The 27850-nt window shown below is 58.2% G+C and overlaps 2 protein-coding genes across 5 annotated transcripts in view; one reads left to right on the top strand and one right to left on the bottom strand.

The window, feature by feature from the left end:
• FRMD8 (FERM domain containing 8) overlaps window positions 1–18564 on the bottom strand; it is a 21549-nt gene extending 2985 nt beyond the window's left edge. The window contains exons 1-10 of one of the 4 annotated variants that reach the window (XM_035013214.1): window positions 18428–18564; window positions 18036–18120; window positions 16244–16423; window positions 12306–12407; window positions 12007–12065; window positions 11723–11889; window positions 9545–9769; window positions 7362–7485; window positions 6271–6414; window positions 615–819 (exon numbers count right to left, since the gene is read on the bottom strand). In XM_035013214.1, coding sequence (XP_034869105.1) covers window positions 615–819; window positions 6271–6414; window positions 7362–7485; window positions 9545–9769; window positions 11723–11889; window positions 12007–12065; window positions 12306–12407; window positions 16244–16423; window positions 18036–18120 — 1291 coding nt within the window. In that variant the 5' untranslated portion in view covers window positions 18428–18564. Of the gene's footprint in view, window positions 1–614; window positions 820–6270; window positions 6415–7361; window positions 7486–9544; window positions 9770–11722; window positions 11890–12006; window positions 12066–12305; window positions 12408–16243; window positions 16424–18035; window positions 18121–18196; window positions 18347–18427 lie in introns of those variants that run through there. The other 3 variants (XM_035013216.1, XM_035013215.1, XM_035013217.1) reach the window with 3 other exon arrangements.
• A 5456-nt stretch (window positions 18565–24020) lies between these two features.
• Window positions 24021–27850, top strand: part of SLC25A45 (solute carrier family 25 member 45) — a 5132-nt gene continuing 1302 nt past the window's right edge. The window contains exons 1-3 of the mRNA XM_035012385.1: window positions 24021–24170; window positions 25187–25230; window positions 25432–25503. Coding sequence (XP_034868276.1) covers window positions 24134–24170; window positions 25187–25230; window positions 25432–25503 — 153 coding nt within the window. The 5' untranslated portion in view covers window positions 24021–24133. The remainder of the gene's footprint in view (window positions 24171–25186; window positions 25231–25431; window positions 25504–27850) is intronic.

Genomic DNA, 27850 nt, shown 5'->3' with positions numbered 1-27850 from the left:
GTCTTAGTTACTGCATTTAGAAGCTTATTTTGGAATAATTCTAGATTTATCGAGAAGTTGCAGAGATAGTAATACAAAGAGTTCCTATATGCCTTCATCCAGCGTCTCATGATGCTGGCTGCCATCCTCCGTTACCATCGTATGTTTGCCAAAACTAAAAAATAAACACTGGTGCCACATGATTAACTAAAGCACACACGTCAAGACTTCACCAGTTCTTTCATAAACGTCTGTCTGCTCCAGGGCTCGGTCTGAGACACCACGCTGCATTCAGAGCACTGCCCGTTTACCAGCTGCCCTGATTCCACCGGACGTGGCCCCACTGTTTCTGTACCCACACCTGAAATAACAGACATAGGCAGTTTCTAGGGTGTCACATCTGGACACGGCCGCAAGGAACACATCTGTGGACATGGCAGTGACAGGGACAGCAAAGGATGCCAGGGCCCCAGAGGCCCCCATTCCCAGTCCCAGAGCTCACAAGACGCGACCCTCACCCGGCTTCACGCCCTCTCTCTAGTTAGGTCCCTGCCAGCTGGACCCTAACTCGCTGTCTCCGAACTGCTCAGCAGCCCTGTCCCTGGGGCCCCCGTGGCGGGCGCGTGCGTGCTCACCCTCCTCCACGTAGTCGATGGTGGAGAGATGCTGGAGGCGGCTGCATACCACGCTGCCCTGCCTCCGCAGCGGTGGGCGCTGAGCGGGGGGCGGCGGGGAGCCAGTGGCGGCGGGGGGGCCGGACACGTTCTCTTGGGGGGCGGCGGGCTCTGACGTCTGGTTCAGCTCAATGCAGTACTCGATGAGGCTGCTCATCAGCTCGGCCTGGGGAGGAGAGAGGGGCCACGCTGAGGCCTCCTGAGGCCCAGCCTTTCCATACTCCGTGGAGTGAGTTGGATGAGATGGACGGGCCCCTGCCTTCTGCTGGGGCAGGCAGATGACAAACATCATTTACACAAGAAAAGGAAGGCGGGGGGGGGGGGGGAGTCGGGTGCTCTGGGGGCGACGACAGGGGAGGCATCCATCTGGGGTGACTTTAGAGGTCAGTCCTGATGGACGAGTAGGGGTCCCCGTCTCAGGTCTGGGAGGTGGGGTGGGTAAGAAAGCATTCTTGGCAGAAGGCCCAGGCCCAGAAGGCTGAGTGCTGTGGGCTGCAGCAGTCAGGCCAGAGGGGGAAAGAAGCTCAGCTGTTACCGGAGGGTGAGGAAGGGAGGAAGAGGACCCAGGCGGGGCTTTCTGGGTTGTAGGAACGGAGACTTGTCTGAGAGAAGAACCTGCAGGCCTATAAGGAAGGTGGTGGCCAGGCCACACGGGGTGACGGTAGGTGGCTGCCTCTGAGCCCATTCTTCAAAAGTGCTACCTTCTCAACAAATTTGACATGTAACACATGTTGACAGAAAAGGGGAAGTGACCGGCTGTCAGCGAGCACGGTCTGGACACCATATGATGGGGACGCCAGGGGTCGGATGAATCCACAGACAGGAAGCTGTCAGCGGGCGGCGTCCCTTAGTTGCAGAGTGGCTACCCCATGTCAGGTGCTGTGATGGGCCGTGGGACACGGCAGCGACCGAGGCGGGTCGACGCCTGCTGGTGCTTCCAAGAAGAGGACCGACAGGAAGAGCGGGGTCAGAGGCCAAGGGGATGGCCCCACGGTGACACAGAAGTGGCCTGGTGCCTGCCCCCACCCAGTGCAGCCCAGGGTGGCCCTGCAGCAACACAACCCATACTGGGGAGGGGGCCCAGGAGCAAAAGCCAGCATCCATTCTCCACACCTGCCTCCTTTTGTCACTGAGACTCCGCCAAGCAGACCTACAGTCAGTCGGCTGGAGAACAGGACGGCAGCCAATGGGGACAGAGGGCCCTGGGCTGTAAGCACAACAGGGAGCCCTCTCAGTTCCTTGGGACAAGGCCTCAATCACAGTGCGATGCTCCCTGACGGTCAGGGGGCCTGCCACTGAAACTACACCACGTTTGACAAAATTAACATCCACTCAAGATGCTTGGCAAACCAGGAATAGAAGGGAACTTCCTCGACCCAGTGACGGTGTCTCTGAAAAACCTGCAGCTAAACCCATACTTATTTCGAGCAAGACTGAACATACTTCCCCCTGAGGTCAGGAGCAAGTCGGGATGTCTGCTCACACCTATTCAACACCGTCCTGGAGGTCCGAAAGAGTGCAATTAGGCCAGACAGAGGCACGCAGACTGGAAAGCCAGAATACAACTGTCCCTATTCACAGACGACACGGCTGTCTACAGAGAAAACCCCAAAGAATCTGCAACAAAACTAACAGAACCAGTGAGTGAGTTTAACAAAGTGGCAGGGCATATGAGTATGCAGATAACAAAATCAGCTGTATTTTTTTTTTTTTAAGATTGTATTTATTTATCTGACAGAAAGAGAGCACAAGCAAGGGGAGCGGCAGGCAGAGGGAGAGGGAGAAGCAGGCTCCCCGCTGAGCAGGGAGCCCGATGTGGGGCTCAATCCCGGGACCCTGAGATCACAACCCGAGCTGAAGGCAGACGCTTAACCGACTGAGCCACCCAGGCGCCCCTCAGCTGTATTTCTACATACCACAATGAACAACCGAAAATTGAAATGAAAAGTCATGGTGTTTCTCCCTTTCTCTTCTTCCTGTTGTCTAGCATGTAGATGTGATGGCTGGAGTTGAAGCAGCTCTCCTGGACCATGAGGTGAATTTAAAGGTATGGCAGAGCAACAAGGTAAAGGACTCTGAGTTCACAACAACAGATCTGGACTGGACTGCCTACCCATAATGTTATTTGAGAGAAGAATAAACTTTTATGTCACTAAAAAAAAATTAAATAAATAAAAAGTATCATCTACAGTAGTACCAAAAAGAGAAAGAAAGCAAAGCAAAGCAAAGAAATACTTAGGGGTAAATATAATAGAAGATGTACAATATCTCTATGCTGACAACTATAAAATATTAGTGAAAAAAATCAAAGACAAATAATGGCCTGGAAGACTTAGGATGTCAGTTCTCTCCAAATTAATCTACAGATTCAATGCAATCTTAATCTAAATCCCGGAAGGTTTTTTTGGGGAAAGAAGGGCAGAAATCAACAAGCTTATCCTAAAATGTATATGGAAATGCAAAGGAACCGGAATAGTCAAAAACAATTTTGAAAAAGAACAAAGTTCTGGAAATCATACTACCTGATTTCAAGACTTACTATAAAGTTTCAGTAATCAATACAGTAGTATTAGTGAAAGACAAACACATAGATCAAGGGCACAGAACAGATAATCCAGAAATAGAACCCCACACACTTGGCCAATTGAAATGCAAAAGGAGGGTGCCTGGGTGGCTCAGTTGGTTAAGCGACTGCCTTCAGCTCAGGTCATGATTCTGGAGTCCCGGGATCGAGTCCCACAACAGGCTCCCTGCTCAGCAGGGAGTCTGCTTCTCCCTCTGACCCTCCTCCCTCTCATGCTCTCTGTCTCTCATTCTCTCTCTCGCAAATAAATAAAATCTTAAAAAAAAAAAAAATGCAAAAGAGAGGGGTGCCTGGGTGGCTCAGTCGGTTAAGCGGCTGTCTTTGGCTCAGGTCATAATCCTGGGGTCCTGGGATCGAGCCCCATGTCCGGCTCCCTGCTCAGTGGGGAGCCTGCTTCTCCCTCTCCCTCTGCCTGCCGCTCTGCCTACTTGTGCTCTCTCTCTCTCTGTCAAATAAATAAATAAAAATCTTTAAAAAAAAAAAGAAATGCAAAAGAGACACAAGGGCAATTCACCGAAGAAAGAGTAGTCTTTTCAACAAATAACACTGGAACAAAAAGAAAAAGAGAGAATCTTGATCTATATATCACACTTCATGTAGAAAAGTAACTTGAATCACAGACTTAAAATTATAAAATGTCTAGTTTCTGAAATTTTATTAAGAATTAGAGGGGCACCTGGATGGCTCAGTCATTAAATGTCTGCCTTCAGCTGGGGTCCTGATCCCAGAGTCCTGGGATCGAGCCCTGCATCAGGCTCCCTGCTCCGCGGGAAATCTGCTTCTTCCTCTCCTACTCTCCCTGCTGTGTTCCCTTTCTCGCTGTCTCTCTCTGTCAAATAAATAAATAAAATCTTAAAAAAAAAAAAAAAGAATTAGAAGGGCACCTGGGTGGCTCAGTCGGTTAAGCATCTGCCTTCAGCTCAGGTCATGATCTCTGGGTCCTGGGATCGAGCCCTGCGTCGAGTTTCCTGCTCAGTAGGGAGTTTGCTTTTCTTTCTTTCTTTTTTATTTTATTTTTTGGAGGAGTTTGCTTTTCTATTTCTCTCTCCTTCTGCCCCTCCCCACGGCTCATGCTCTCTCTCTCAAATAAATTAAAATCTTTTTTTTACTTTATTTATTTTTTAAAGATTTTATTTATTTATTTGAGAGAGAGAGAATGAGAGAGAGAGAACACCTGAGAGGGGATAGGGTCAGAGGATGAAGCAGACTCCCTGCCGAGCAGGAAGCCCGATGCGGGACTCGATCCAGGGACTCCAGGATCATGACCTGAGCCGAAGGCAGTCGCTTAACCAACTGAGCCACCCAGACGCCCTATTTTATTTATTTTTAAAAAGATTTTATTTCTTTATTTGACAAAGACACAGCGAGAGAGGGAACACGATCAGGGGGAGTGGGAGAGGGAGAAGCAGGCTTCCCGCCGAGCAGGGAGCCTGATGCGGGTCTCAATCCCAGGACCCTGGGACCATAACCTGAGACGAAGGCAGACGCTTAATGACTGAGCCACCCAGGTGCCCCAAGCTGAGTGTATTTATTTCGCTCTGGAGAAAGTGAAACTCTAGGGAGAGCTAAGGGGAGGCTACCTGATGCCTTGGTGGGGCATGACTCTGAAAGCAATAAGAAATGTACAAAACGATGAATAAAAAAAAAAAAAAAAAAAAGACAACCCCAAAGAAAAACTGGCAAAGACTTCAACAGACAGGATCTCCAGATGGCAAGGAAATACATAAAAGCTGCTCAACGTCATCAGACAGGGGGGAGATGGCAACAAAAGCCATGTGGAGATTTGGGGGGTGATGCAAGTTACTCCAATAAAAAACAGACGAAAGGTGTAAACAGACGTGTCAGGTCTGGGAAGATACCAGCTTAGCAAATGAGCTGCTCTGTCGCCCGACTGTGCTGGTTACACGGGCACGTCGATGTGTCAGAACTTACTGCTAAAACGGGTGCTGACTGTAAATTATACCTCAGTACAACGGACTGAAAAATAAAGGAAAAAAACATCAGGAGATCGCGCGACTCCCCCTCCAGAGCGGCTAAGAGGATGCGGGGCAGGCTCACAGGGGCATGACCGCTGGGGACAGCTGGCCCTTCCGCTCCTGCACATGGGCACGAAGGACACGTGTGACCGTGGCAGTGTTGCTGGCAACGGTCCCAAACCGGAAACCCAGGTGTCCCTCAGTGATGGAACGTGGAAGTCAAGACTGGCGAATCTGGATGCTGGAAGACCAGAGAGCATCTCGAAAGATCGAGCAGCTCCTACCCGGGCGAGGACAGAGCGGAACGGACCAGAGAGAAGAGAACACCCTGCTGCTAGAAGGTTCAAAACCAGCCAGAACGACTCCACGTGAAACAAGTCAGGATGGGGGTCCCCTGGTGGGGGAGAGGGAAGGCCTGGGAGGGGGCTTGAGGGGTCTCCTGGGGTCCTGGTTCTATTTCGCAGCCTGAAAGGTGTTACATAGGTTTATTTTGGGAAAACCTGTTGAGCTATACACTTAGGATTTGGGCGCTTGTCTCTATGTATAATTCAATAAAATATTTACTTTAAAAAAGGGATCTAGGGTGCCCCAGATGGCGGCCGGGGCAGAGGTGTGCTTTCAGGGGCAGGAATCCCGACCAGTGTCAGTGCCGGGCGGGAAGGACAAGGTGTGGGAGGGAGGCCTGTGCCATGACCAGGGCGGGAGCAGGAGGGCCAGGGGTGGGCGCTGAGTAAAGGGCATGAAACAAAGGCCCTCTGGGGCCTTCGCCCTACCCTGCCTGCCCTGCTCCGAGAGCACCCAACTCCCAGGGGGCCTCGGACAGAGAGCCAGTGCGGGCTGGTCACAGAGCGCCGGGAAGCCCAGGGAGGCGCCAAACCAGGCCTTCTGACTCACAAGGTGGCTCCAGGTCAGCTGGTGTCAGCCCCTCCCTGGTCCCCAGGCCCTCAGCAGCCCTCTCAGCTCCTCGTCAGCCAGCCTGGAGCCTCCAAGAGTCTGGGGCGCCCTGCGCCCAGCTACCCTGCCCCCACCCCACCCCAGTGCCGGCAACGCCCACTACCTGCTTGGAGTAGATCTTGAGGAGCTTGTTGACCGGTGTGCCCTCGTTGTCCCCATCAAACTCTAGCCACAGGACAGACTCCTCCTCCTCGGGGGAGGTGTGGTCCCACGACAGCTCCTGGAAGCGCAGGCCCAGCAGAACGTGCTGCCCAGAGGGAGACGCAGAGCTTGGATTCGGCTGAGCGGAGTCCATTCCTCTACCCTGTCCCGCTCAGGTGCCACCAGGAGGGGACACCTGGCCAGGCTATTTACCTCTAAGGCTGAATCTAAATTCCTGTGCGAGTCTCTCCGAGGCGTCCCTGCTTTCATCAGACCCTCACAGGGGACTGTGGTCTGGGGAGGTGACAGCTCCTAAGCTGCCACACTTCTCACCAGCGGGCCAAGCCCCTGACAGCTGGGGCAGTCACACGGGGGGAGCGACAGGTGGGAGGGGCAACCTTCTCCAGGAGCTCAGCTGAGTAGCATCTCAGCAGGAGGCTGAGCTGGGCTCTGGGCCCAGGTGCCCAGGAGGGGCTGAGGTCCCACTCTGGGGACAAGCGGCAGTCACCCAACACTTGCCCGCTGGCTTAGGAGAGATTCCTGCCCAAGTGCAAATCACCCCACAGGGCGGGATGCGGATGCGACCTTCTACATAGGGAACCAAGAGAGAGCCTGCGCCAAACATGGGGCGGTGGGTAGGGGGCGGGGAGAAGCAGGACTCAGGCAATCAAGGAGGGCTTCTAGTTGTGAGGCTTTTCTGGAAAACCAATAGCGAGTCTCTAGCCATTGGTCCAACAGAGCGGCCAGGCCGTGCCAGATTCCCTCCACTCAGAGGGTTAATCCCAGCTGCAGCCTCCCCCTGCCCCGGTCACCCTCCTGCTTCAGCCTGTTAGGCAGAGAAGCTGATCTAGAGCAGACCTCAAGGAAGCTCCTGGATGACACCGGAAGCCCCAGGACATCGGAGGGAGGGAGGCCAGATGAGCCATCTAGTCTGCCTCCAGGCCAACCACGGGCCCAGGAGAACCAGGAAGGCCTGGGTTAAGGGCCCTACTCCCTCTCCAGTGAGGCCCCCCGCCCCCCACCCAGGTCCCGCCCTGGAGGAGCTGGAGGTACCTTCTCCCTGCTGTCAATGACGTGCACGCCTTCCAGACTGATGGCCACAGCCACTGGCTTCCGCCCACCCCGATGCAAAAAGCCCTGGGCCGGCTTGTCAACCTCGCCATGGAAGAAGGCGCACCTGCGGAGGGGAACTGCCGTTAGCCTGTCACCTCGGGCACCAAGAACAGACGGGCCAGGGTCTGGGCTCCATCACCACAGTGCTCTGGCCAGGCCCTGTCCCGGGCACATGAGAAGTTTAAGCTGTTTTGGTGACTGAAGGGTGAACGAAAACTGAGAAGGGAGTGGGAGGGAGGCTTCCTGGAGGTGGTGGCAGCTGCGCTGGTCACGCAGGACAGGAAGGTTTGAACAGGCAGGGGGAGGAACTGAGGGGCACAGAGAAGGGTGGGCACTGCAGATGGAGGGAAGAGCATGAACCTGGGTGTGGGACAGCAAGTTATGTTCGGGGAACGGCCTGGAGCCCCAGGACTCAGGCTGAGGCTGCAGGAGGCGGCCAGGCTATGTCAGGGTGGGGAGAGCCCCGTGGCCCGTGCCTGTCAGGCCACGACCCTTCAGGAGCAGTGGGGTCCAGCTGCCCCTGTGTGGGGGGCCCATGAAGGAGCACCCCGGGAGGCTTCGGGCTCGACACCGAGAAGGGGATGGGACAGGGTGCAGTGGCCCTGATATGCCATCTCACTGAGCTGCCACCCTCTCATGGCCCTGTCGTGTCCTTCCCCCTCCTATGGCTGCCTGGCCCATCGCCCCCTTGCACCAGGCTCAGCCAGAGCCCTTGCTGAATCCCGCTCTGTGACTGCCTGTACCCTCGCCCCGGGGCGGGCCTGGGGACATGCACATGCTACCTCCCATCCCCAAGAGCAGCCTCACTCCTGTCGCGGACTCCTACTTCACTGAGTCCCTGAAGCGACCCGGGGCAGCCACTTGCCTGCCCTCACCTACCCCACTTTGTCGCCGATCGTCTGTCTGCACACACGCATTTCACCCATCATAAAAATCGAAGACCTTCTGCCCCCACTCCAGCCACAAATGCTGCACCTCTTGACTCCATTTCATGGCACTGACCCCTGAAGGAGTTGGTCACACTCGCTATCTCCGGTCTTTTCTCCCTCTCCTCCACCCATTGCCACCCCCATGAGGCTGGAGCCAAGGTCAACTATCGGCCTCACAGGGGATGTTGAACTTGACCTGGAAGCAGCAGCATGGGATGCCTGGTCACTCCCTTGTAGGACACTTCCCTTTGCCTGGCTCGTAGACTCACCTGCCCGCCTTGCTGGCCCGGGTCCTCCTCATGCCTGGTCCACACTCATCTCCTTGGCCACATCTTGGGGCTCCAGGTTTCAAACCACCCAAATGCTGATGCCCACCAATTATGACCCGACTCTAGACTCCGAAACCTGAATGTCTGCTCGGAATCGCCAGGTGGGTATCTAGCAAGTATCTCAAGATCAACACATCCAAAACCAAACCCCCAACCTTCCCCAACCCGCTCCATGGCCCGGGCCCATCTCGGCTGATGACAATGCCATCCTCCAGTCGCTTCTCCTCTCCTTCATCCGTTCCACTGCACATCCATCTCGCAAATTCTGTCGACTCTACTCTCAACATCTCTGGCGTTATCACCGCCTGGCCTGAGCCGTATCTCCTCTTCCGAGTACGGTCATGCTGTCCCCACTGGTCGCCCGGCTGCCCCCCTGCCTGCCTGCCTGCAGTCTGTTCCTACCTCTGCTGCTGTCTCCCTTCCCACTGGAACGTCAGCCTCACCAGGCAAGGGCCAGGCCTCTCTGCCCCCGAGGTACTGGCAGCGCCCAGAATGCCACGGTAGGTACACAGGAGCCACCGAGCCGATGTGGACAGCGTGAGAGAGAGAACCGGCTCAGTGGAAGGTCAGCAGGTCCACCGACCCAGTGACTATGGCGGGTGGAAGCAGAGGACCCGTCTGGTGGCCTGGCCTGTGACGGGAGCGAGGGAAGGATAGGCGTCCAGCTCGGTACCCGTGGGGCCCGGGGTGCTGGCACGAAGACACACCTCACGTGAGGACAGAGCTTGGCTGGCGCAGAGATGGGCACCCTGGCAGGCTGTGCTGGCAAAGGCCAAGACAGACCGCTGGGCTGCCGGGGGGAGGGGACAGCAGAGCCCCCGGGGCTGCGGCTGCCCGTGAGGATGCCAGCCAGGGAGTCGCTCACCCGTAAAAGGGCAGCTCGTGGCTCTTGAGGAGGTAGGCGCGGTAGTGGGGGCTCAGGGAGGCCCCATGCTCGCTGTCGCTGCCAATAGCTTCCTTCACTTGGCCATAGGCGTTCAGCAGGCCCTCCTCGCCTGTCCCCGCCTTGGCCCCTCGGCTCCGGAGGGCAGCAAAGAGCCCGTGGCCCCGCTTGCAGAGGTGGGCGGGGAGGAAGGAGTCCAGCTTCTCCCTGCAGAGGAAGGAAGATGGGTGCCCGGCATGAGGAGGGGCTCCGGCACTGGGGGCCGAGGGCTTCAGGGGGTGGCACGCTCCCGGGCAAGGGCAGGCGAGGCCCCGGACCAGGACCGCGGGCCCAGCAGCACGCCTGGTGGGCGAGGGGCCTGAAGGGCAGGCCGGGAGACCAAGAGGGGAGCTGCGAGCAGGCCCGGCTCCCGGCCAGCCCGTGGCTGGAGGGTTTCAGCGCAGCTCCCGTGTCACCGACTCGGAGAGGTTTGGATTTCCGAGCTAGTGGAACTTTGACAGCGAAAACACGGTGTGGCAAGTGACCTATAGCTCTCCACATATTTTCTGCCAAAGAGGGATATATTAAAACAAAAACAAAAACAAAACCCACCACCAACCCACAATCCGTCAGCACAGGTTCGAGAAGGAAAGGCTTCCAATCACGCAACCGTGAAGCAGGCAGCCGGGGTACCGCACTGCTCCCGGGCCGAGCGCAGCCGGGGCTCTGTCTCGGGGCAGCGAGCACCTTCTCAGGGGTTCCCCGCGGATAAAACAAGAACGCTAACCGCTACTTGCGTGGAAGGGCGGCGGCACGGGCCTGGCACCAACTGTCGCTGAGGATGCCATTCTCACCTCAGAGGGGAGGGGTTCTGCTGCCCGAACGCCCCAGGCCACCGGCAAAGGCAGCCCGGCCAGCAGCAGGGCTGAGGCGGGGACGGAACGCGTGCTGGCCCGAGGCCCAACCGTGGGGCGGTGTGAGGAGGGGTGTCTAGGGGGCGCCACCCTTCTCGGGGCTGCCATGGCTTTCGTGGCTTGTGCCCCCAGATGCCTTCTTCCAGCCACAACTGTCACTTGTCATCTGGAAATCCAGGCTTCCTCACTCCCACCATGGGGGCTGTACGGGCTCAGGGCCCGCCTCTCAGCGCCCTGGTCACGGTGTCCCCTTCGGGTGGACCTGAGGCTCCAGCCAGGGGAAGGGGACGTCGGCGTGAGTCTGAGGACTCTGGTGTGTAAGGGGAGAGGCCTCTCCCTGCCAATACGCAACTCTTGTGGCTACCTGGCCTGCCTGAGTGCGAGCCGGCCCAGAGGACACAGGGCCGCACCAGGAGAAGGAGGACTGTCCGTTGCTCAGGCTGACAGAGTCCCTCGAGCATAAACGCTTTGGGCTGTGTTTGTTATCAGCTGCAACGGCAACAGCCATGCCCCAAGGCTGGGGCTCCTATGGCCACCAGCCCAGCTGGGGAGCCCTGAGGCTCAACTGAGCGGGGTGGTCCATGCGGGGCCCCAGCTGCTGGTCACCCGGCACAGGGCCCTGTCTCTGCGCATCGTCTCCTCCGACACACTGTCCCCTGCAGTGCTGGGGTGGGGCGGGGCGTGGGTCTATGAGCAGGTTGTGTTGAAGTTCATCTCCACCAGGGTTATCTCTGAACCTCAGGATCATGGTTCATGGAGGTCGGAGGATGGCCTGGTCTGCTTCCAGGGCAGATTCAACTGACACAGCGAGGAGTGCGGCCTCTTGAGGGGGGGTGGGAAGCATAGAGCCAGCGTGCTGGGGTGTCTGAGGAATGGCGCCTTGTCCCTGGAGTTTGGGACAAAGCTGGGCTGTCACTGGTGACGGGGGGTCAGTATGTGCTCAGTCCCGGCTGCAACCCCAGAAGAACAAGCTCAAGCCCCTCCTGACCTCAGGTGGAGGCTGGGCTCCACCCTCACACACACCTGGGGCTCCTCTCCCAGATGTCACTTCACCCAAACCTCCCAATTCTCAGGCCCCTCGGCCCACTGCAGATGAGGGCAAGGAGGCTCAGAGAGGTGGGGTGACTTGCCCAAGGTCACACAGCATCAGGGCCAGCCCCAGGGCCGAGGCCTCCTGACTCTCGATCTTGGAAGATCACCTGGAAGTAGGATTCCGGGGCAGCCCTCCCCACCCCGGGCCCCTGCCCCGGGTCACACGGGCCCTCACCTCAGGGTGCAGGCAGTGGGCTGGCCCGGCTGGTAGGGCCCCAGCTGCACACGGCACACCAGGGCGCCCAGGGCCTCACAGTCCTCCAGGTCACACGGGTACCGTGCGGCCAGGACGTTGCCTTTGGCCTCCTCGTAGAGCAGCCGCAGGACCTCCTCATCGTGGATCTGCGGGCCGGCGCGGTAGGGAGGGGCTGCTCAGCTGGGTCGGCGCACCAGCGCCCAGGGCTCTAGGGACACAGGGCACCAGCGATGGGTGGTCCCACCCGGGGCTCACGGCCTCACCTGGAGCTCCCGCCGCTTTGGGAAAAACACGTTCCTTCGGAACTGCAGGGAAGGCTCATCTGAGGAGAGAGGCTGGGGTCACTGCCTGGCCCCCCTGCCCGGCCCAGCCCGGCCCTCACTCCCCCCGACCGACAGGACCTGAGGGCCGTCCCGAGAGTGGGACGCCTGGCTCATCTCAACGTGCTTGCTGTCCCCCGCCCCCCCCCGCCCCAGCCACCCTCTCCCGGCTTCCCCTCAAGGAACCTGTAAAAGCTGGTAACTGAGGCCCAGGGGCCCGAGGGGCTGTCCCCCCCACTAACCCACGGCCACGTGGTCGGCAGGGGCGTCCGTGAAGCGCAGCAGCAGTTCGGGCCACTGGCGGCCCAGCTTGTAGGGCTGGTGCTTGGGCTTCAGCTGCACCTCTGCAGGACGAGAGGGCCTGCGTCTGTGGCCTCGGCGGGACGACTGCCGCCCGCTGACCCAGCAACAGGGACGGCAGTCGTGGCCGACGGTTTTTTCTTTTTAAGATTTATTTATCTATTATTTGAGAGACAGAGAGAGAGAGAGGGAGAGAGCGCGTGCGTGCGCACATGCAGGGGGTGGGGGGGAGGGAGAGAGAGAGAGAGTCTCAAGCAGATCCCCCATTGAGTGCGGAGCCTGATGCGGGGCTCGATCTCACGACCCTGAGGTAACGACCTGAGCCGAAACCGAGAGTGGGTCGCTCAACCGACTGAGCCCCCCCGGGCGCCCCAGTCACAGTCAGTATTAACTGAGCAGGTATAAGCTTCCAGAAACACTTCCAGCGGATTACATGCATCTGCCCCGTGATAACAGTATCACGCGTATGGAGAAACGAGATTCAGAGAGGTTAAGTTACTTGTCCAAAGTCACACAGGGGAGAGAGGGTCGGGCCCCAGGCAGCGCCAGCCTCTGACTATGGCACCGAGGGTGGGCTGGAGCGCAGGCTCTGGCCGATAGAAAGTGCCAGGGATGGTGGTACAGACGAACCCCACAGGGCCTCAGGAAGCAGAACCCAAAGCTGGTAACTGAGGCCCAGAGGCCCAAGGGGCTGCCCTCCCCTGCCCCAGCCTGGGCCTCCCCGTCACCAGGCCTGACCTCCGGCTGACCTTCATTCCATGCCATCCAGCTCCCCCACCTCATTTCCTTCTTGTTTCCCTCTCCCACTCTGCTCCTGCCATACCGGCCTTCTTCAATTGCTTGAACCTTCCCAGCCTGTCAGTGCCTCAGGGCCTTTGCACTTGCTGTTCCTCCTGCCTCAGGCACTCTCCCTCCCCAGACCCTCACATGGCTGGCTGGCTTGGGTCTTGGTTCTAGTGTCCCCTTCCCCAGACCCTTCATTGAGGCAGCGCCCCCATCACCTTCCACCTCGCCAACTGCACCCTCATTTGGTTGCTTTTACCACCATCTGATGTCACCTCCCTGTCGATGCCCCACTAGCCAGTGAGTCCTCAGGTCACTCTGGCAAGAGTGGCTTTGTCCCATCCACTGCTGTACCCCTGGCCCGCCACAGGCCCTCACAGAGGTGGGCAGAGTGGCCAAGTGCACCACTCACACCCGGCCCCTTGACTCTGGGCAGCCAGCTGGCCTCGGGACTCAACACCCTGGGCCAGGAATGAGAAAGTGCTTTCACCTCATGTGCCGGGGACCATGGCCTTTGAGAAGTCAGAGGCCATTTCCAAGCCATCAGTGATGAATGAGTACGGCTGCTATGGATAAAAGAGCAAGGAATGGTAACATCTATGCCATCAACTGACTTCCCCTGCCTTCTGACCTCGCTTCTGAGCCCTATCTCCCTCCTTGACCCCCCACCAGAGGGCCCGGTGCCGGCTTAAAGTCAAAGGTCCTCATCTCTGTTCTCTGGGCTTCCATCTGGCCCCTGATGCTAACCAAAACAGTAGCCACAGTCCTCAAACTGACCTCCCTCCTGCCCGCAGCCTCTCCCATCCACCCCTGCATTTGGCTTCCTCACACCCCTTCTCCTCCAATGCTTCTCAGATTTAGATTTCCCAGCGGCTCCTCAGCCCTCATTTCCAACCCAGATCCTTGACCACACCCATCCGTCGCCACCCCTGCCTCACCACTCCCCAGGAGGGGGACTGGCTACGCACCCCCAACGATAGGGTCCTCTCCCCTCCAAGAGAGGCTCCCTTTGCAACCCCACCGACCCGGCCACTCAGTGGGGCCTCTGTGTGCTCTCTGCCTGGACACTCCTAGGATGCCAGAGCTAGAGGGCACAGAGACCACCCACGGAACAGGTGGAAAACTGAAGCCCAAAGAGGGACAGTGCCTGCCCAAGGCCACCAAGAGTTAGTGGCTAAACCAGGATCCGAGCTCCTGTACTGCATTTTAGACAGTGAGGTCCCTAAGTGCAGGACACTTTCAGTCCTGCTTCCCACTGTGTCCCCAGCGTTTAGATCACCGGCCAGCAAAGGGGTGCTGGAGGTGGCTCTACCTGATGAGCTGGGACCCCTGGAGACACTGAGGAGGAGAGTGGACCCGGGACAATGGTGCCCTTCCTTCTGCCTACAGCCCAGTCCTGACCCTGAGCCCCAGCAGCTCAGAGGACTCCCATGATCACAGCAGGACCCTGACCCTGAGGTCCCACACACTTTCGGGTGGGGCCTTCCCCTGGAGGTTTTCACCCAACGAGACTGGTGGTCCCTGGAGACTCCTCCACGCAGAGTGACAAGGGCACTGAGGATAAACACTCCCCAAACAGCCAGCTTGTAAGGCGGTTCCAGCAGGCTGCACCCCGTCCCTGCCTGATAGCCCTGGGGCATCTGTCACTGCTTAACCCACTCGGGGTTGGGGGCAGCCAAGGGTTCCGAGGGACCCGAGTCAGAGCTGAAATGGCCTCTCAGGCTTCCTGAAACCCAGCCTGGGAACCAAGTGGGTGCTGACTTCAGGCTGGGGCCTCTAGCCACCCTTGTCCTGGACAGGGCGGTGGCCCAGGGTGACCCTGCCGGCCACAAAGGCAGCCCATTCATGTTCTTGCGAGGGGGGAGCAGGAATGTGATGAACAGGGAGTGGGGGCGGAGGAAGCAGGAGGAGGAGACAAGGGGCCCAGCTGCAGGGACAGGGAGCCTGAGGCGGCACGGGGGCCAGCCACCCCCCGCCTCCCAAAGATACAAACCAAGGGGCCCACAGTTCCAACCAATACCCGGAGGGTGATAAAGGGGCAGCTGGGCTGGGTGGGGAATGGGTGGAGGAGACATGTCAGCAGGAAGAGGGTGGGTGAGAGCAGCAGCTGCACAGGAAGCTTCCATGGGGGGGGGGGAACGGACAGGACGCAGACACATGGGAGGGGCACTCCCTCTCCTACTAGGCTGCCAGAGGTCCCCCTCTAGGGTAGAGGCACATATCCCACTGGCCTCAAGAAAGAGGTAACTGCTAGGGGTCCCGAGGGACCAGTCACCCCCTTCTTGCCCCTGTTCCTCTACAAGAAAGGAGAGTATTTAAGCTCAGCAGACATGCCTGGCCCTGGCACCTCTTGGGGCCTCCTCTCCTTTGACCCCCTTCCTGTGCAAGCAGCAGGTTAGAGGCCCTATTTGGAGGCCCCAGGGACCTCCCCTGCCCCCACTCCTGCTCCAACCCTGCCTTGCGATCTCAGCCTGAAAGGGCAGGACACAGATGGTCCTGGACCAGAAGCCAAGCAGGGTTGCAGAAAAGGCGGGTTCCCACCTGTCCCGCCCCCCCCACCTTCAGGGGTGGCTGCTTCCCGGGCCAGGTCCCCCCTTCCTCCCTGTCCCCAAGGAGCAGGATGCAGTTCCTGCTTCCATTCTGTTCTGAGTCCTACTACTCACTGAACCCACCACTCCAAACCTCAACTTCTTCATCTGCAACACAGAGCTGGGCCACTAGGGTAAGAAGAAATTCCACTCAAGAAATGCCAGCTCAGGCTGGGGCACAGACCACATGCTCAGTGAATGTGGATCCCTTCCTTCCCTGTCCCCCAGTCCTGCTTCACCTGATGCCCCAGGCTCCAGCACCACTGAGGCTGAGGGGCAGGCTTGACCCTTCCTTTGCCACCAGCAGAAAGAAAGAAGGTGCGGGCAGAAGAGCCAGGAGTCCTCTCGGGGCTCTGGGGCCTAAAAGTGGGGGCTAGCTCCAGGCCATACACAAGTCCCACCTTCTCCTGATGCACAGTGGCCAGAGGTTCTGGAAGCAACCTCCTCCCCTGCCCCTGGTCACTGCCCTTCCAACCCTCCAGCCTGGGCTTCTCACTGCCAAGCCTTACCCAGCAGGGGGGACACAAGCCAGAGTGCGAAGGCATCCAGGGCGATGTCCGGGAGCTGCAGGACCTCACGGAGAGCCCGGTGCAGCTCGTGGGCACTGACTGACGGCAGGTTCTCCACGGCCAGGGGCACCACTGTGTCATCCGCCAGGTACACCAGCACATCAGCTGCTGCAATGGAGGCTGGGCGGGGTCAGCTGGGCCTGCCACCTAGGCATAGGAACCCTCTACCCCCCACCCTACACCCCTTGGGGTGACCAAGGCTACACTCCAGAGACAGAGGCCCAGCAGCCCCAAAGGACGCTGTGAAAAGTGCTGTTAAGACTTACTCGAGATCCTCAAACCACCCAGAAACCCAGCAACTTTGGCCCAGGGACCAGCCTAGCCCCATTCTAACTCACAAAGGTTCAAATAGGCTGGCCACTGCACTCCCGCACCCTCTCCTGGCAGTCCCAACGACTCTGCCGGGCTTCTTCCTTGACAGAGAACATTCCACAGGTGGGGACTGAGGTAGAGACAGGCCCAATCCATTCTGAGATTATAGGAGTTAGTGTATCAGGCTGGGAGGCAGGAGAGCTGCCAACTCACTGTTGTCCTTAGGCAAGTAGCTATCTCTCTCTGGCCCAGGCTAAGACCGGAATAGAGGATTCCTTTTTTTTTTTTAGGGTTTTTTTTTTTTTTTTTTTTTTATTTGCGAGAGAGAATGAGAGACAGCATGAGAGGGAGGAGGGTCAGAGGGAGAAGCAGACTCCCTGCTGAGCAGGGAGCCTGATGTGGGACTCGATCCCGGGACTCCAGGATCATGACCTGAGCCGAAGGCAGTCACTTAACCAACTGAGCCACCCAGGCGCCCTGGAATAGAGGATTCTTAAAGCTGCCCCAGGGTAAAGCAATTTCCAGGGCTTAGCTTCCATAGGAGTCTTCAAGCCTCAGGACTCAATACCATGGCCTTTCAGGACTGTCTAAAAAGTTCAGTGTTTACTTGTGACAGCCCATGGCATTCTCATTTGGAGCTTGGTGCCGAAGGGAGACCCTTGGAAGAGCAGCCAGATTCAAATCCCCATCCCTCGAGCTGCAGGTGCCGTGGAGGAGACCGAGCTTGGAGGCCGATATACTTGGGTCCCAATCCTGGCCTGGGCCCTGGCCAGCAGGCTGACCTCAGCAAGCGTGAGTGTCAGTTGCCTCATCTGTAAAGCAGGGCGAACAAAGCGTGGCTGTGGATCAAATCGGGGTGAAGCCTATGAAAGGCAAAGGCGTAGTTTATCATTGACACAAGTGAAAGTGCATTTTGGATTTCCAGTCTGTTCTGCTATAACCGCTACTTTCTTGACAGACCATAAAATCATCTCCAGGAGGCTGTGATTCAGACTCACTTTTCAGGTAGGGACATCTGAGGCAGGGAAGGCTCTAGCATCCAGTGACTTAACCTCTCTAGGGCCCGATTTCCTTCCTTATAAAATGAAAATAATGATCCCTGCTTTCAAGCCGCTGTTAGTGAGAAAGAAATCAAAGAATGGAAACGTGTCACCTTTCATTCATGAGATTTCATTTGAATTTCACAGCTCTGCAAGACATGCGCCTTTTACAAATGAGAAACAGTACCCACCTTGGCCAACAGCCTAATGACAGAGCCCAGCTGCTCTGTCTTCTATCACTTCTCCACACCTCCACAGGCCTTATTTGTTAATGAATATATAAAATTCTCTCTAATGAAAGAGATGACGAGCCAGGGCCACTTCCCCGGGGCTGGGCTCCAACTGCCTATGCAGGGTAGGTGATGGAGACAGGGACCCACCTCGGGTTCCCACGGAGGACACGCTGCTTCGATGGGACCGCTCAGCGGGGCCCAGGTGCCCAGCATTGCCTTCTGTCCCGTCCATCTGCAGAGGGAAAGAGAAAGAACGGTTACTGTGGGGTCCAGGGATGTGAGGGTTGGGGAGCCCCTCAAGCTCTCACTGAAGAAAGGCGGAGTCCCGTCTGATCTGCGAAGGTGAACAGTGTTAGTTGGAGGCACCGGTGTGCAGACTAGTGGGTCCTCAGCCAACTCGAGGTCGAGGCTGGTGGGAGGGCTCAGGGCGCCGATGGTCAGGAGCGGGGTCGAAGCTCGGCTGGCCGGGATGCCCGGGCAGGGCACGGCGCCCTCCCATCCGGGGCGGGGACCCGCGCAGGGCGTCGCCGCGCTCTCACCTCGCAGGGAGTCAATGCCCGCGGCTTCAGCGCAGGCTCCCGGTCTGACCGCGAGCCCCAGCCCCGGCTCCCGCCCCGAAGTGGGCCAGGACTCCAGCAACCGCTTAGGTTCCAGCTCCCCGGGCTGCGACGCGGAAGCTGGGGCGGAGGAAGCGCGACGCGCACGGCCCCGCCTCCCAATCCGCAGGAGCCAATGGGAGCCCGGGGCTGCGGCGCATGCGCTCTGCCCGGCGTCCGCGCCCTCACCCCTCCCGCGGGCCCGCGCACGCCTGGGACGCCCCGCCTTGTGGCCTCGCGGGTTTGCTCACGTCCTCGGCCACCAGGTGGCCTCCCACGGGCCTGCCCACTGGCCTGTAACAAGGTGTCGCGAAGGTTCAAGGAAGTCGAGGATGGTGGCCGAGCTCTGGGCGCTCACTCGCGTGTGGTTTGGGGCCGGTCCCCTCACCTGTAAAAGGGAGATGCTTCCTGGGACGTGTCAGGGATCCACACCGTTCTGGGTGCTGGGTAAAGGTGACCCAGGCAGCAGCCTGTACAGCAGGCGCGCCTGGGCCATGAGGGGTGATAGACTCTTCGCCGTGGTCAGAAGACTGGGGGTCCCTGGCCGGACTCAGCCTGGACAAGCCCCTTCTCCTCGGGGCCCCAGTTTCCTATCTGTAAAATGAAGAGGTTGAACTCAATGACTTCCAGCGACTCTCCAATTATATGCTAGAAACCCAGGCCAGGCATACTTGATTTTCCAAGGAGCAGTCACATGAGCCCTCTCTATCTTAGACACACAGTCTGGAGACCTTGAGCCGTTCCCAGGCTGGAAAGAAACAGGTGTGAAACCACCTATCCCAGGATCACGTCACCAACATGTCCTGGCAATGCCAGCATGTGTACGCCTGAGGTGTAGATCTCAGGGAGAAAAACAGGTCCATGGGGCACCTTCCTGAGCCAGAAGAACCAGAAGTTGTTCTAGCTACAACAATGGGCTGGATGATCAGGGATGGGGGTGGGGAGCAAGAGGGGAAATGGGCTCACCCTGCCCTTATTCCCTGGCATTGGAAGGCAGCCCCATCTCCTAACCCAGTCCAAGTATCCTCAATATAAACAGCTCTTTACCTGCCCTCCAGAATCCATGCTACCCCACACTTGAGCCCATTACAACATGTCTTCCTTGCATGAACTAAGGACTCAAAGAAGTTCAGATGTCAGCTGGAGAGAACAGTGTGCAATAACAAGCATCTCCTCCAGGGGTGTCTGGGTGGCTCTGTTGGTTAAGCGTCTGCCTTCGGCTCAGGTCATGATCCCTGAGTCCTGGGATCGAGCCCCGCATTGGGCTCCCTGCTCAGTAGGGGTCTGCTTCTCCCCCTCTCCCTCAGCCTGCTGCCACTCTCCCTGCTTGTGCTCTCTCTCTCTCTCTCAAAACAAACAAACAAACAAACAGACAAGCATCTCCTTCCAGGTTCTAAGCTCTGAGACCCTCAGACTAGGACACAATGGCTTGGTGGCCTCCCTTAACCAGCTGGATCAAAGTGGGAACACAGTTCAGTGTGGTTGAGTGCTTACTGGGTGTGGGGTCTGGCCTAGGGCAGGGGACAGAGACCCAGGTGAGACACTGCCCTGCCCTGAGGAAGCTAAGTTATGATTTAATCAGGGAGTGGAGGTAGAGAGGGGGAAGAAGGAAGGCCAGGAGAAATGCATGGTTATTTTATTTTTTAAGTAATTTCTTTTAAAGATTTTATTTATTTATTTGAGAGAGAGACAACATGAGTGGGAGGAGCAAAAGGGGAGGGAGAGAGAGAATCTCAAGTCGACTTCACGCTGGCGTGGAGCCTGATGCGGGGCTCACTTCCAGGACCCTGAGATCATGACCTGAGCCCAAACCAAGAGTCGGATGCTTAACCGACTGCACCACCCAGGTGCCCCGAGAAATGCATGCTTAAAACTACGTAAGATGACAGAATTGCCTTCAGAGCTATGAAAAACTACAAGCAGGAAGAGAAGGGTCCTCAATTCCTGAGCCCTACTGTGTGCCAGGCCCTTCCCCTGTTTCCCCTCATGTCACCCTCGGGGTCCCTGTGAGTGGAAATAACAGGAATAGTAGCTGCCGTTCATGGTGTATGTACAATGTGCCAGACTCTTTTCTAAGTGCTTTAGTTCTTACACCACACCAGGAGGTGTGCAGTAGAGAAAACAGGATCGGAAAGGTCAAACCACAAAGCCAACATCTGGCAGTATTTACAGTGGTGGTAAGGAACCTGGAACCCAGGTGCAGTGGCGGCGGGGGGAGGCACTGGAAGAGATTCCCGAAGGTGTTCCAGTAGGGGGAACTGTGGTGAGGACCCCGGGGAAGCCCTGGGCAGTCAGAGCACAGCAGGTGAGGCTGTGAAGATGGGGTGGCACGGGGGGTGTGTGTGTGGTAGGTTTGGCAGGTGGCGAGGAGGTTTTGGAGGTTGTGAGCTAGGGGGGACAAGGTCAGAGCTCTGCCCTGCCAGGCAGAAGATGGGCCTGGTGGGACTTGCAGGAGAGCCCAGCCCGGGCTGGGACTGCCCTTTGGCAAGGCTCCAGGGAGGGGTTGCGGGTCTGCCTTGAATGGGGTGGTGGGGTGGGACGAGAGAAGAGAGTGGGGCTCATTCTGATGTGAGGGTGGCGGTCATCAGGCCTTTAGAGCCAAGAGGCCTGAGACTCAGCCATCAGCTGGGCTGATTTCCTGCTTTTGTAAGCAGGAAAGGACCCAAGGCCCACAGAAGGGATTGCCCACTATGCCTTGGGAGAGAGTAAGCAGCAGAATGAGGACTGCAGCCCAGCCCTCGGTGAGAAGCCATGCTCAGGAGGGTTCGCTGGGACAGCCCAAGGAGCCCGGGGCGGCTCTAGGAGGAGGAGATCAGAGATGAGCCTTGCTTCCTAAAACCCGTCTGCCCGTGAGAAAGTAGCGGTGAGTGGGTTCTACTTTGGCCACAGTGGGAAAGCGGAAGGGTGAGTGGGATTGGTCCTTGGGCATCTGACGGGGAACGAAGAGTTGCCACGAGATCAGGAGAGGCAGGTAGGGATATTGTTGGGACTTCACCTTCTTTGGGGCCCTTTGGAGATGGGGAGAGAGAAGTGGAGACCCAGGGCTGGCTGTAGGGCTGCCCGCTAATGTTGCTCTCTCGCTTGTCCACTCATTCATTCTTGCACCAAATATGTATTGAGAGCCTATTCTCTGCTACGTGCTGTGCTGAGCCTTCGGGATAACATCAGTGAACAAACAGCCAGAGATCCCAGCACAGACGGACAACAAGTTAATTACTGGTACATCAGCAGGTCACGAGTGCCATGGAAGAAAGAAGAGGAGGAGCCAGGGAAGGGGCACCAGGAATGCCCGGCAGGTGACAAGTTTGAATCCAAGCTAGACCAGGCCAACAAGGCCTGGAGGCAGGAGCCCGTTTGAAGAAGAGAAGGAGGCCAGGGTGGCTGGGACAGAGTGACCAGGGCGTGCCCAGAGATGAGGTCAAAGGACTGTGGGGCTGCACCTTGAGGGCTCCTAGAGCCTAGGAAGGACTTCGGTTTTCACCCTGAGCAGGATGGGACCCTTGCAGGGTGTGGAGCAGAGCACAGACATGGTCTGACTTAAATTTCAACTGCATCACTTTGGCTACTAGGTGGAGAACAGACTGGAAGGGGGCAGGGGCGGAGGCAGGGAGGCCGGCAGGAATCCAGGTGGAGGCCAGGCAGGAATCCAGGTGGAGGCCACGGTGGCTTTGGGCCAGGGCGGTAGCAGTGGAGGAGGCGAGGAGGGGTGGGATTTGGGACATGCTTCAAAGGCAAGACTAACACAATTTCCTTAGGGGAAGGTGGTGAGGTGTGAGACAGAGGGAGGGGGCTGGGGGGACTCCAAGGGTTGGCACCCACAATTGGAGCCTTCACACAGATTTCTATGGGCGGTGGCACCTGCGCCCTGGATCTCTGTGCCCCGGCCCCACTTCTCAGCATGCCTAAGAAGAGAATCTGACAGAATATCCTGTGGCCGTGGATGTAGACAACAGGTTACATCAGCACCCGCCTCCCCCCCATACACTCTGTTAATGTCGGACGCTCATCATCTGCAGCAGCCTCAGCACTTGGCCTGCCCGTGCCCCCATCCTCGGGTCTGCCCTGATGCTCTACACCACCCCCGCCGTGTGCATCCCCGTCCATCCGCATCCTGTCTCCAAGTCCATGGGACTGCCTAGGAATCACTGAAGTGTAATGGAGGTGATCCTGAGCATGAACACCCCCATCCCCACCCCACCCCCACCCCAGAAGCCCCCTTGGATGACCTCCAGAGCCTCCCAAAGGACATGGGAGAAAAGAACCTCAGAAGCATGTGCTTTGCCACAGATCACTGGGCTGGTGGGGGGCAGAGCTGAGGTTGGAACCCCAGTCTGGACGACACCAGAGCCCCTGCTGCCTCTGCTGGTGTCCATTGGCCCCTCTCAGGCAGAGAGAGAGAGGACGGGAGCAGGGAAAAGAAAAGTACCAGGCAGGTGTGAGAAACACGGGGCGTGAGCCGTCATCTGATTTGTAAAAAGATGCAACGAATTTATAAATGATGTAAAATATCACTTTCAAAACAACAGGGAAGGGCGCCTGGGTGGCTCAGTTGGTTAAGCGACTGCCTTCGGCTCAGGTCATGATCCTGGAGTCCCTGGATCGAGTCCGCATCGGGCTCCCTGCTCGGCAGGGAGTCTGCTTTGCCCTCTGACCCTATCCCCTCTCATGTGTTCTCTCTCATTCTCTCTCTCTCAAAATAAATAAATAAAATCTTTAAAAAAAAAAAAAAAAACAGGGAAGAGTGAGCGTATTTAACCGGACTCCGCTCGTAAGGAGCCGATGGGTGAGTGGAATCATAATTCACGCTCTAACACGCTTAGTGTACTGGCCACACAGAAGGTTGGTCGAAGGAAGCAGAGAGGAAAAGAGAGGGATGCAGGTCTCCCTGCCTTGTCAGCTTGGGTTGTTGTCCAAAGAGAAATGGGCTTTCATAACCCCAGAGCTGAGACACCCGCCACCCTTTATACACGCAAATCCCCGGCTTGTCCCCTGGGAGGGAGGCCCGGAGAAGAGAAGGCCGAGCGAGGGAGGCTGTTTGTGACTCACACAAGGGAGCTGGGGGAGCTGCACACCACCCTGGGAGAAGGCAGGGCTTCAGGACCGGGAGTCACTCCTCTCTGGGGTCCCACCCTGTCGGCTCTGGGGGTTCCTGGGGTGCGGGGACTGCGCAGGGCCTGGCCCCTGGTGGCCATGCTCTATCTCTGCCGGCCTGGCCGCCTGTCCCAGGCGGGCGGCAGCCTGGTGGGTGGCGCTGTGGGGACGGAGGGGGTTTGGGCCGGCCAGGTCGGGCAGGCAGGGTTAGTTAAGGCCTTGCTGGCTGGGGCCTGGCCGCCCTGCCTGGTCCCGCTGCAGGGCTGCAAGGCTGCAAGGCCATCATTGGCCAGCAGGGGGCGGGCCACCGGGCCATCATCCCTGCCCGGAAGATTTCACACTCCGTACACACTTCCTCCAGGGTCAGGGCCACCCAAGGTGGCTCCCTCCCCTCTCCTGGTGCCGAGGTCTGGGCACCGGGCCACTGCTCATTCTCCAGGCCAAGTTAAACATTTAGTGGAAGGTTATCGGGTGGGCGAGGGGGAGGGAGATCAGGGACCGACAGACGCTCCCCAGCGTCTCCTCTCCGGAGCCACCAGTTCCCGCCCCTGCCAGACAATGCCCGTGGAGGAGTTTGTGGCCGGCTGGATCTCTGGTGAGACGTTTTTCTTCCTTCTGTCACATCCCCCCTAGCGGTCGGTCACTGCCTGGAGACACAGAAGGAGCTGAGACCAAAGCCCTGGTGGCTCTGGAGCGCCAGACCAGCTATCCCCATGCCTCCTGGCAGTTGCCTCAGGGGCGCGGGGAGGAAGGTGCAGGTCCCTAAGCCACGCTGTCCTCACCTGCAGGGCCAAGGTGAGCCCTCTCCCAGACACACCTGCAGACCTTCGCCGTGAACCCCACTCTCTAGGCCCACCCCGTGGGGCTCAGAAAGCAATTCCACTGTTGACCCCAGCAGCTGTCCTGCATTCCCCTCAGGGCCTCTGCCCTACCCGGCGATGGGCTGCATGTCCTGGCGCGGAGGCCTGCTGTGTTGTGGACCCAGCCCAGCTTCTGGCTGACAGTTCTCTCAGAAGAATGAGAGGGTCATTCCAAACCTGCCTCCTGGGGCTGTGACCTCGCCCAAGACTCCAGGGCCAGCATGGCTATGGAGGGCAAGATCGGAAGGTGGGGAGGTGGCCTGGGGGCTGGGCTCTCCTCCCCGGGTGCCAGCAAGACTGCCCGTAGGGCCCCCAGCTCCGTACTGCTGGCCGAGGGGGTAGAGTGCTGGGAGGGCAGGGCCTGGTCTGGATCAAGGCCCCGTACTCAACAGCAGTCATGCGTGGAAGGAAGGAAGGAGTTGGGCAGGCAGGCAGGAGCACTGGAGAATCTGTCCCACGGTCCCACAGTTGGGTAAGCAAGCAGGACGGTCAGTGCTGGACTCTGTGAGGACACCGCGTCTGGGGCTGGCTCCTCCCTTCTGCCTGGGTGTCCTCTGGGCACGGCCAAGGCCCTCTCCATGGTCCCCTTGTCCCCACACCTTCCTAGCCCAGCGCTTGGTGTGGAGGAGGATGCAAAGGGAGTTTCTTTGGAGTCTGGCGGGAAGGCCTGGCCTCATTTTCTCCTGCCCGAATCCCCCTCTCCTCAGACAGGCGCAAGGGGCCTCACTTATAGCATCTTCTTATCACGCAGGAGCTCTGGGCTTGGTCCTGGGACACCCTTTTGACACTGTAAAGGTGAGTCGAGGGGAGGCACCCAAGGAATGAAGGATGTCACCTGAACCAGATGTCAGGATGCCTTGAGAGCAGGGCCTGGCTGATGGGGATCTTTCCTATCAATCCTGCCCTGCTGGCATCCTGCTGGGCAGAGGGAGGAACGGGGCTGGAGCCATCCCTGCCCGTCCCTACTGGGCTGCCTGCTCTGTCCTCCTCCCCAAGGTGCGGCTACAGACCCAGACCACATACCAGGGCATCATCGATTGTATGGTTAAGACTTACCGCCATGAGTCGGTGGGTGTCTTGCTTCTTTGGGGCTTTGGCATGGGAGGCATCTGGGTGGTCAGCAGCAGTTTTCTTCTCCCCGGCAGGGCTCTCTGCCCCTGGAAGAGAGAAGACCAAAGTCGGGGCCTCCTGGGGGCTGGGTGGTAGCTCAGTGCCCCAAGGATGGACCTGAGGCTGTCCCCAGCCTCAGCCTGCCTCAGCCTCCCTTCGGCAGGGCTCAGGAGTGGTTTCCGGCCAGAGGAGACCCTGCCAGAGATGGGAAGGGCAAAGAGGAGGCCCCCTTTGCCCTAGGGTCGCCATGTCTTTCTACAGCTTCTGGGCTTTTTCAAGGGAATGAGCTTCCCCATTGCGAGCATAGCTGTGGTCAACTCCGTCCTGTTCGGGGTCTGCAGCAACACGCTGCTGGCACTCACAGCGACCTCCCACCAGGAGCCCCGAGCCCAGCCCCTCCAGTCCTGGTGTGGTCCTGGCACCCCTCCAGCTCACACCCTGCTCAGCCCCTTTGCCTGCAGCCTCACCGGGCCCCAGTCCACAGATCTCGCTGGGAGAGACCCAGGGTATTAATCATTAAATAGCTCCCATCGTTTAGTTTCGGTCTTTGTTCTCAGCACTTAAGTATCTGGCTTTTGATTGGTGGAGTGGAGGAAAGAGGGGCCTCCAGGCACCAGGGGGAGCCCCAGCTGATTGAGGGGTGTGAGCATAGAGGCAGAGGGGCCCGTTTCTGGCTCCACCCCACACCCCAGCCAGGCGCCTGAGGTCACCCTCTATTTGGCACCTGCCCTGATGCCCCTAACACACTTTCTGGGGCAGAGAGCAAGGACAAAGGACAGAATCAGGTGGCTCACTCCAGTGAATTAATGATTCATGAGACCCCCAAAAGGTCCTGGCTTTTCTTCTGCCCCTTCTTGTACGGGGCACACGCTTGCATATTTCCCCAGCCCTGAGACCTGCACCTCACCAAAACAAGGAAGCAAACTGAGACTCCATGCTAGTGGCCGGCCCAGCCAGGCCCAGCTCCTAAGTCACCCTCCCCTCCAGCTCATTGCAAAGCCGGACAGATAGCAGAACTGGGGACTGTAGGGTCACGGATGGGGATTGGGTTCAAGGACCAACAGGAACCTGGTTTGCCATCAAGCTCATGGATTTGGCTTAACAGGTTTGGGAGCAGAAATTGTGTTTTAGTGTGGAGATGGGGAGGAAGAGGCAGGATGTGACTCTGGCCAGCCCAGGGCAGGGAATGACAACCTGTGATGGGCACAGAAGTTGCTTTTGGCTCAGAAAGCCTGACGCTCTCAAACATTGGCATTGTGTGCCATCCCCACCGCGCCCGCGGGCAGGATGGGGAGCCGGGGGGCCCTAACCTGCCCCTGCTAGCCACCCTAGCTTTGGCTCAGCCATTTGCTCACCGTCGGGAGCCCTGGGCTCAGGGTCACGTCCCCTGGAGAAGCCCTGAGCTTGGCACTGCCCGCAGGCTCTGAAGGATGACATCAGGATCCCGCCTTATAGGGAGGGAGCCCAGAGCACCATCCTTCCAGCCGGGGAGGAGGTAAGCAAAGTGGGCCCGCCGCCCTCGGAACACCATCGCCGGAGCCAGCTTCCAGGGCTGAGGGACTAAGCTCGTGTACTTTCCGCAAAAGAAACAGAACCCACAGAAACCCCTCACGACACACTAACCTCAGCTTGACCTCAATTCTCATCCGAACTTTAACAGCTGACCTTGACCTTAGTGCATCCGTGAACCTCACATTAGCCCCGGGCCCCAGCTTCCCTCCGCCTCCACCCAGAACCACCCTCAGTCCTAATACTACCCCAGATGTTTGTCCCTTCTGCCTCAGCCCGGTGATAAGAGTCCTGGGACACAGATCCCACCATCACCCACCTTCTGTTGGGACCCTAGTAGTTGGGGGTTTGCGGGAGGCAGGAAAGGCTGGCCCAGCGCTTGACCCCCTCAGGGGCCTCTGAGAGGTGTCCCGCAGGAAGTGGGGGGAGCGAGACTCTATGAAGTTGAGTCCCCAACAGGACTGAGGTGACCTCCTTCACTGTGGGGAGGGGTCAGACCTGTCTCACGGGCACAGACTGAATCCTTTCTTCAGACCCCGTCACCGCAGGTGCGTGCCCACCCCTGGCTTCTGGGGGGCTAGAACCTACCCCCACTCTTGGAGAAACAATGCAGGATTGTTTCTGAGCTCCATGCACGGGCCAGGCAAGTTCAGTGCTGTTGCTCAAGGAGACGGGCAGTGCCGCCGGCCGTCAGGGGCAGATGCTAAGGGCAGTGGTCTGGCCTGTGCTTGGCCCCGCGGGCAGATGCGGCCCTCTCTGCCCACCACCTTCCTCTTGTTAGGGTGGGCCGCCGCCC

The sequence above is a fragment of the Mirounga leonina genome, unplaced genomic scaffold (genome assembly GCF_011800145.1).
Source record: "Mirounga leonina isolate KUSES-001 unplaced genomic scaffold, KU_Mleo_1.0 Mir_166, whole genome shotgun sequence".
Classification (NCBI taxonomy): domain Eukaryota; kingdom Metazoa; phylum Chordata; class Mammalia; order Carnivora; family Phocidae; genus Mirounga; species Mirounga leonina.
Note: the sequence above shows the minus strand (reverse complement) of the source record. Positions and strands in the feature narration are given on the sequence as shown.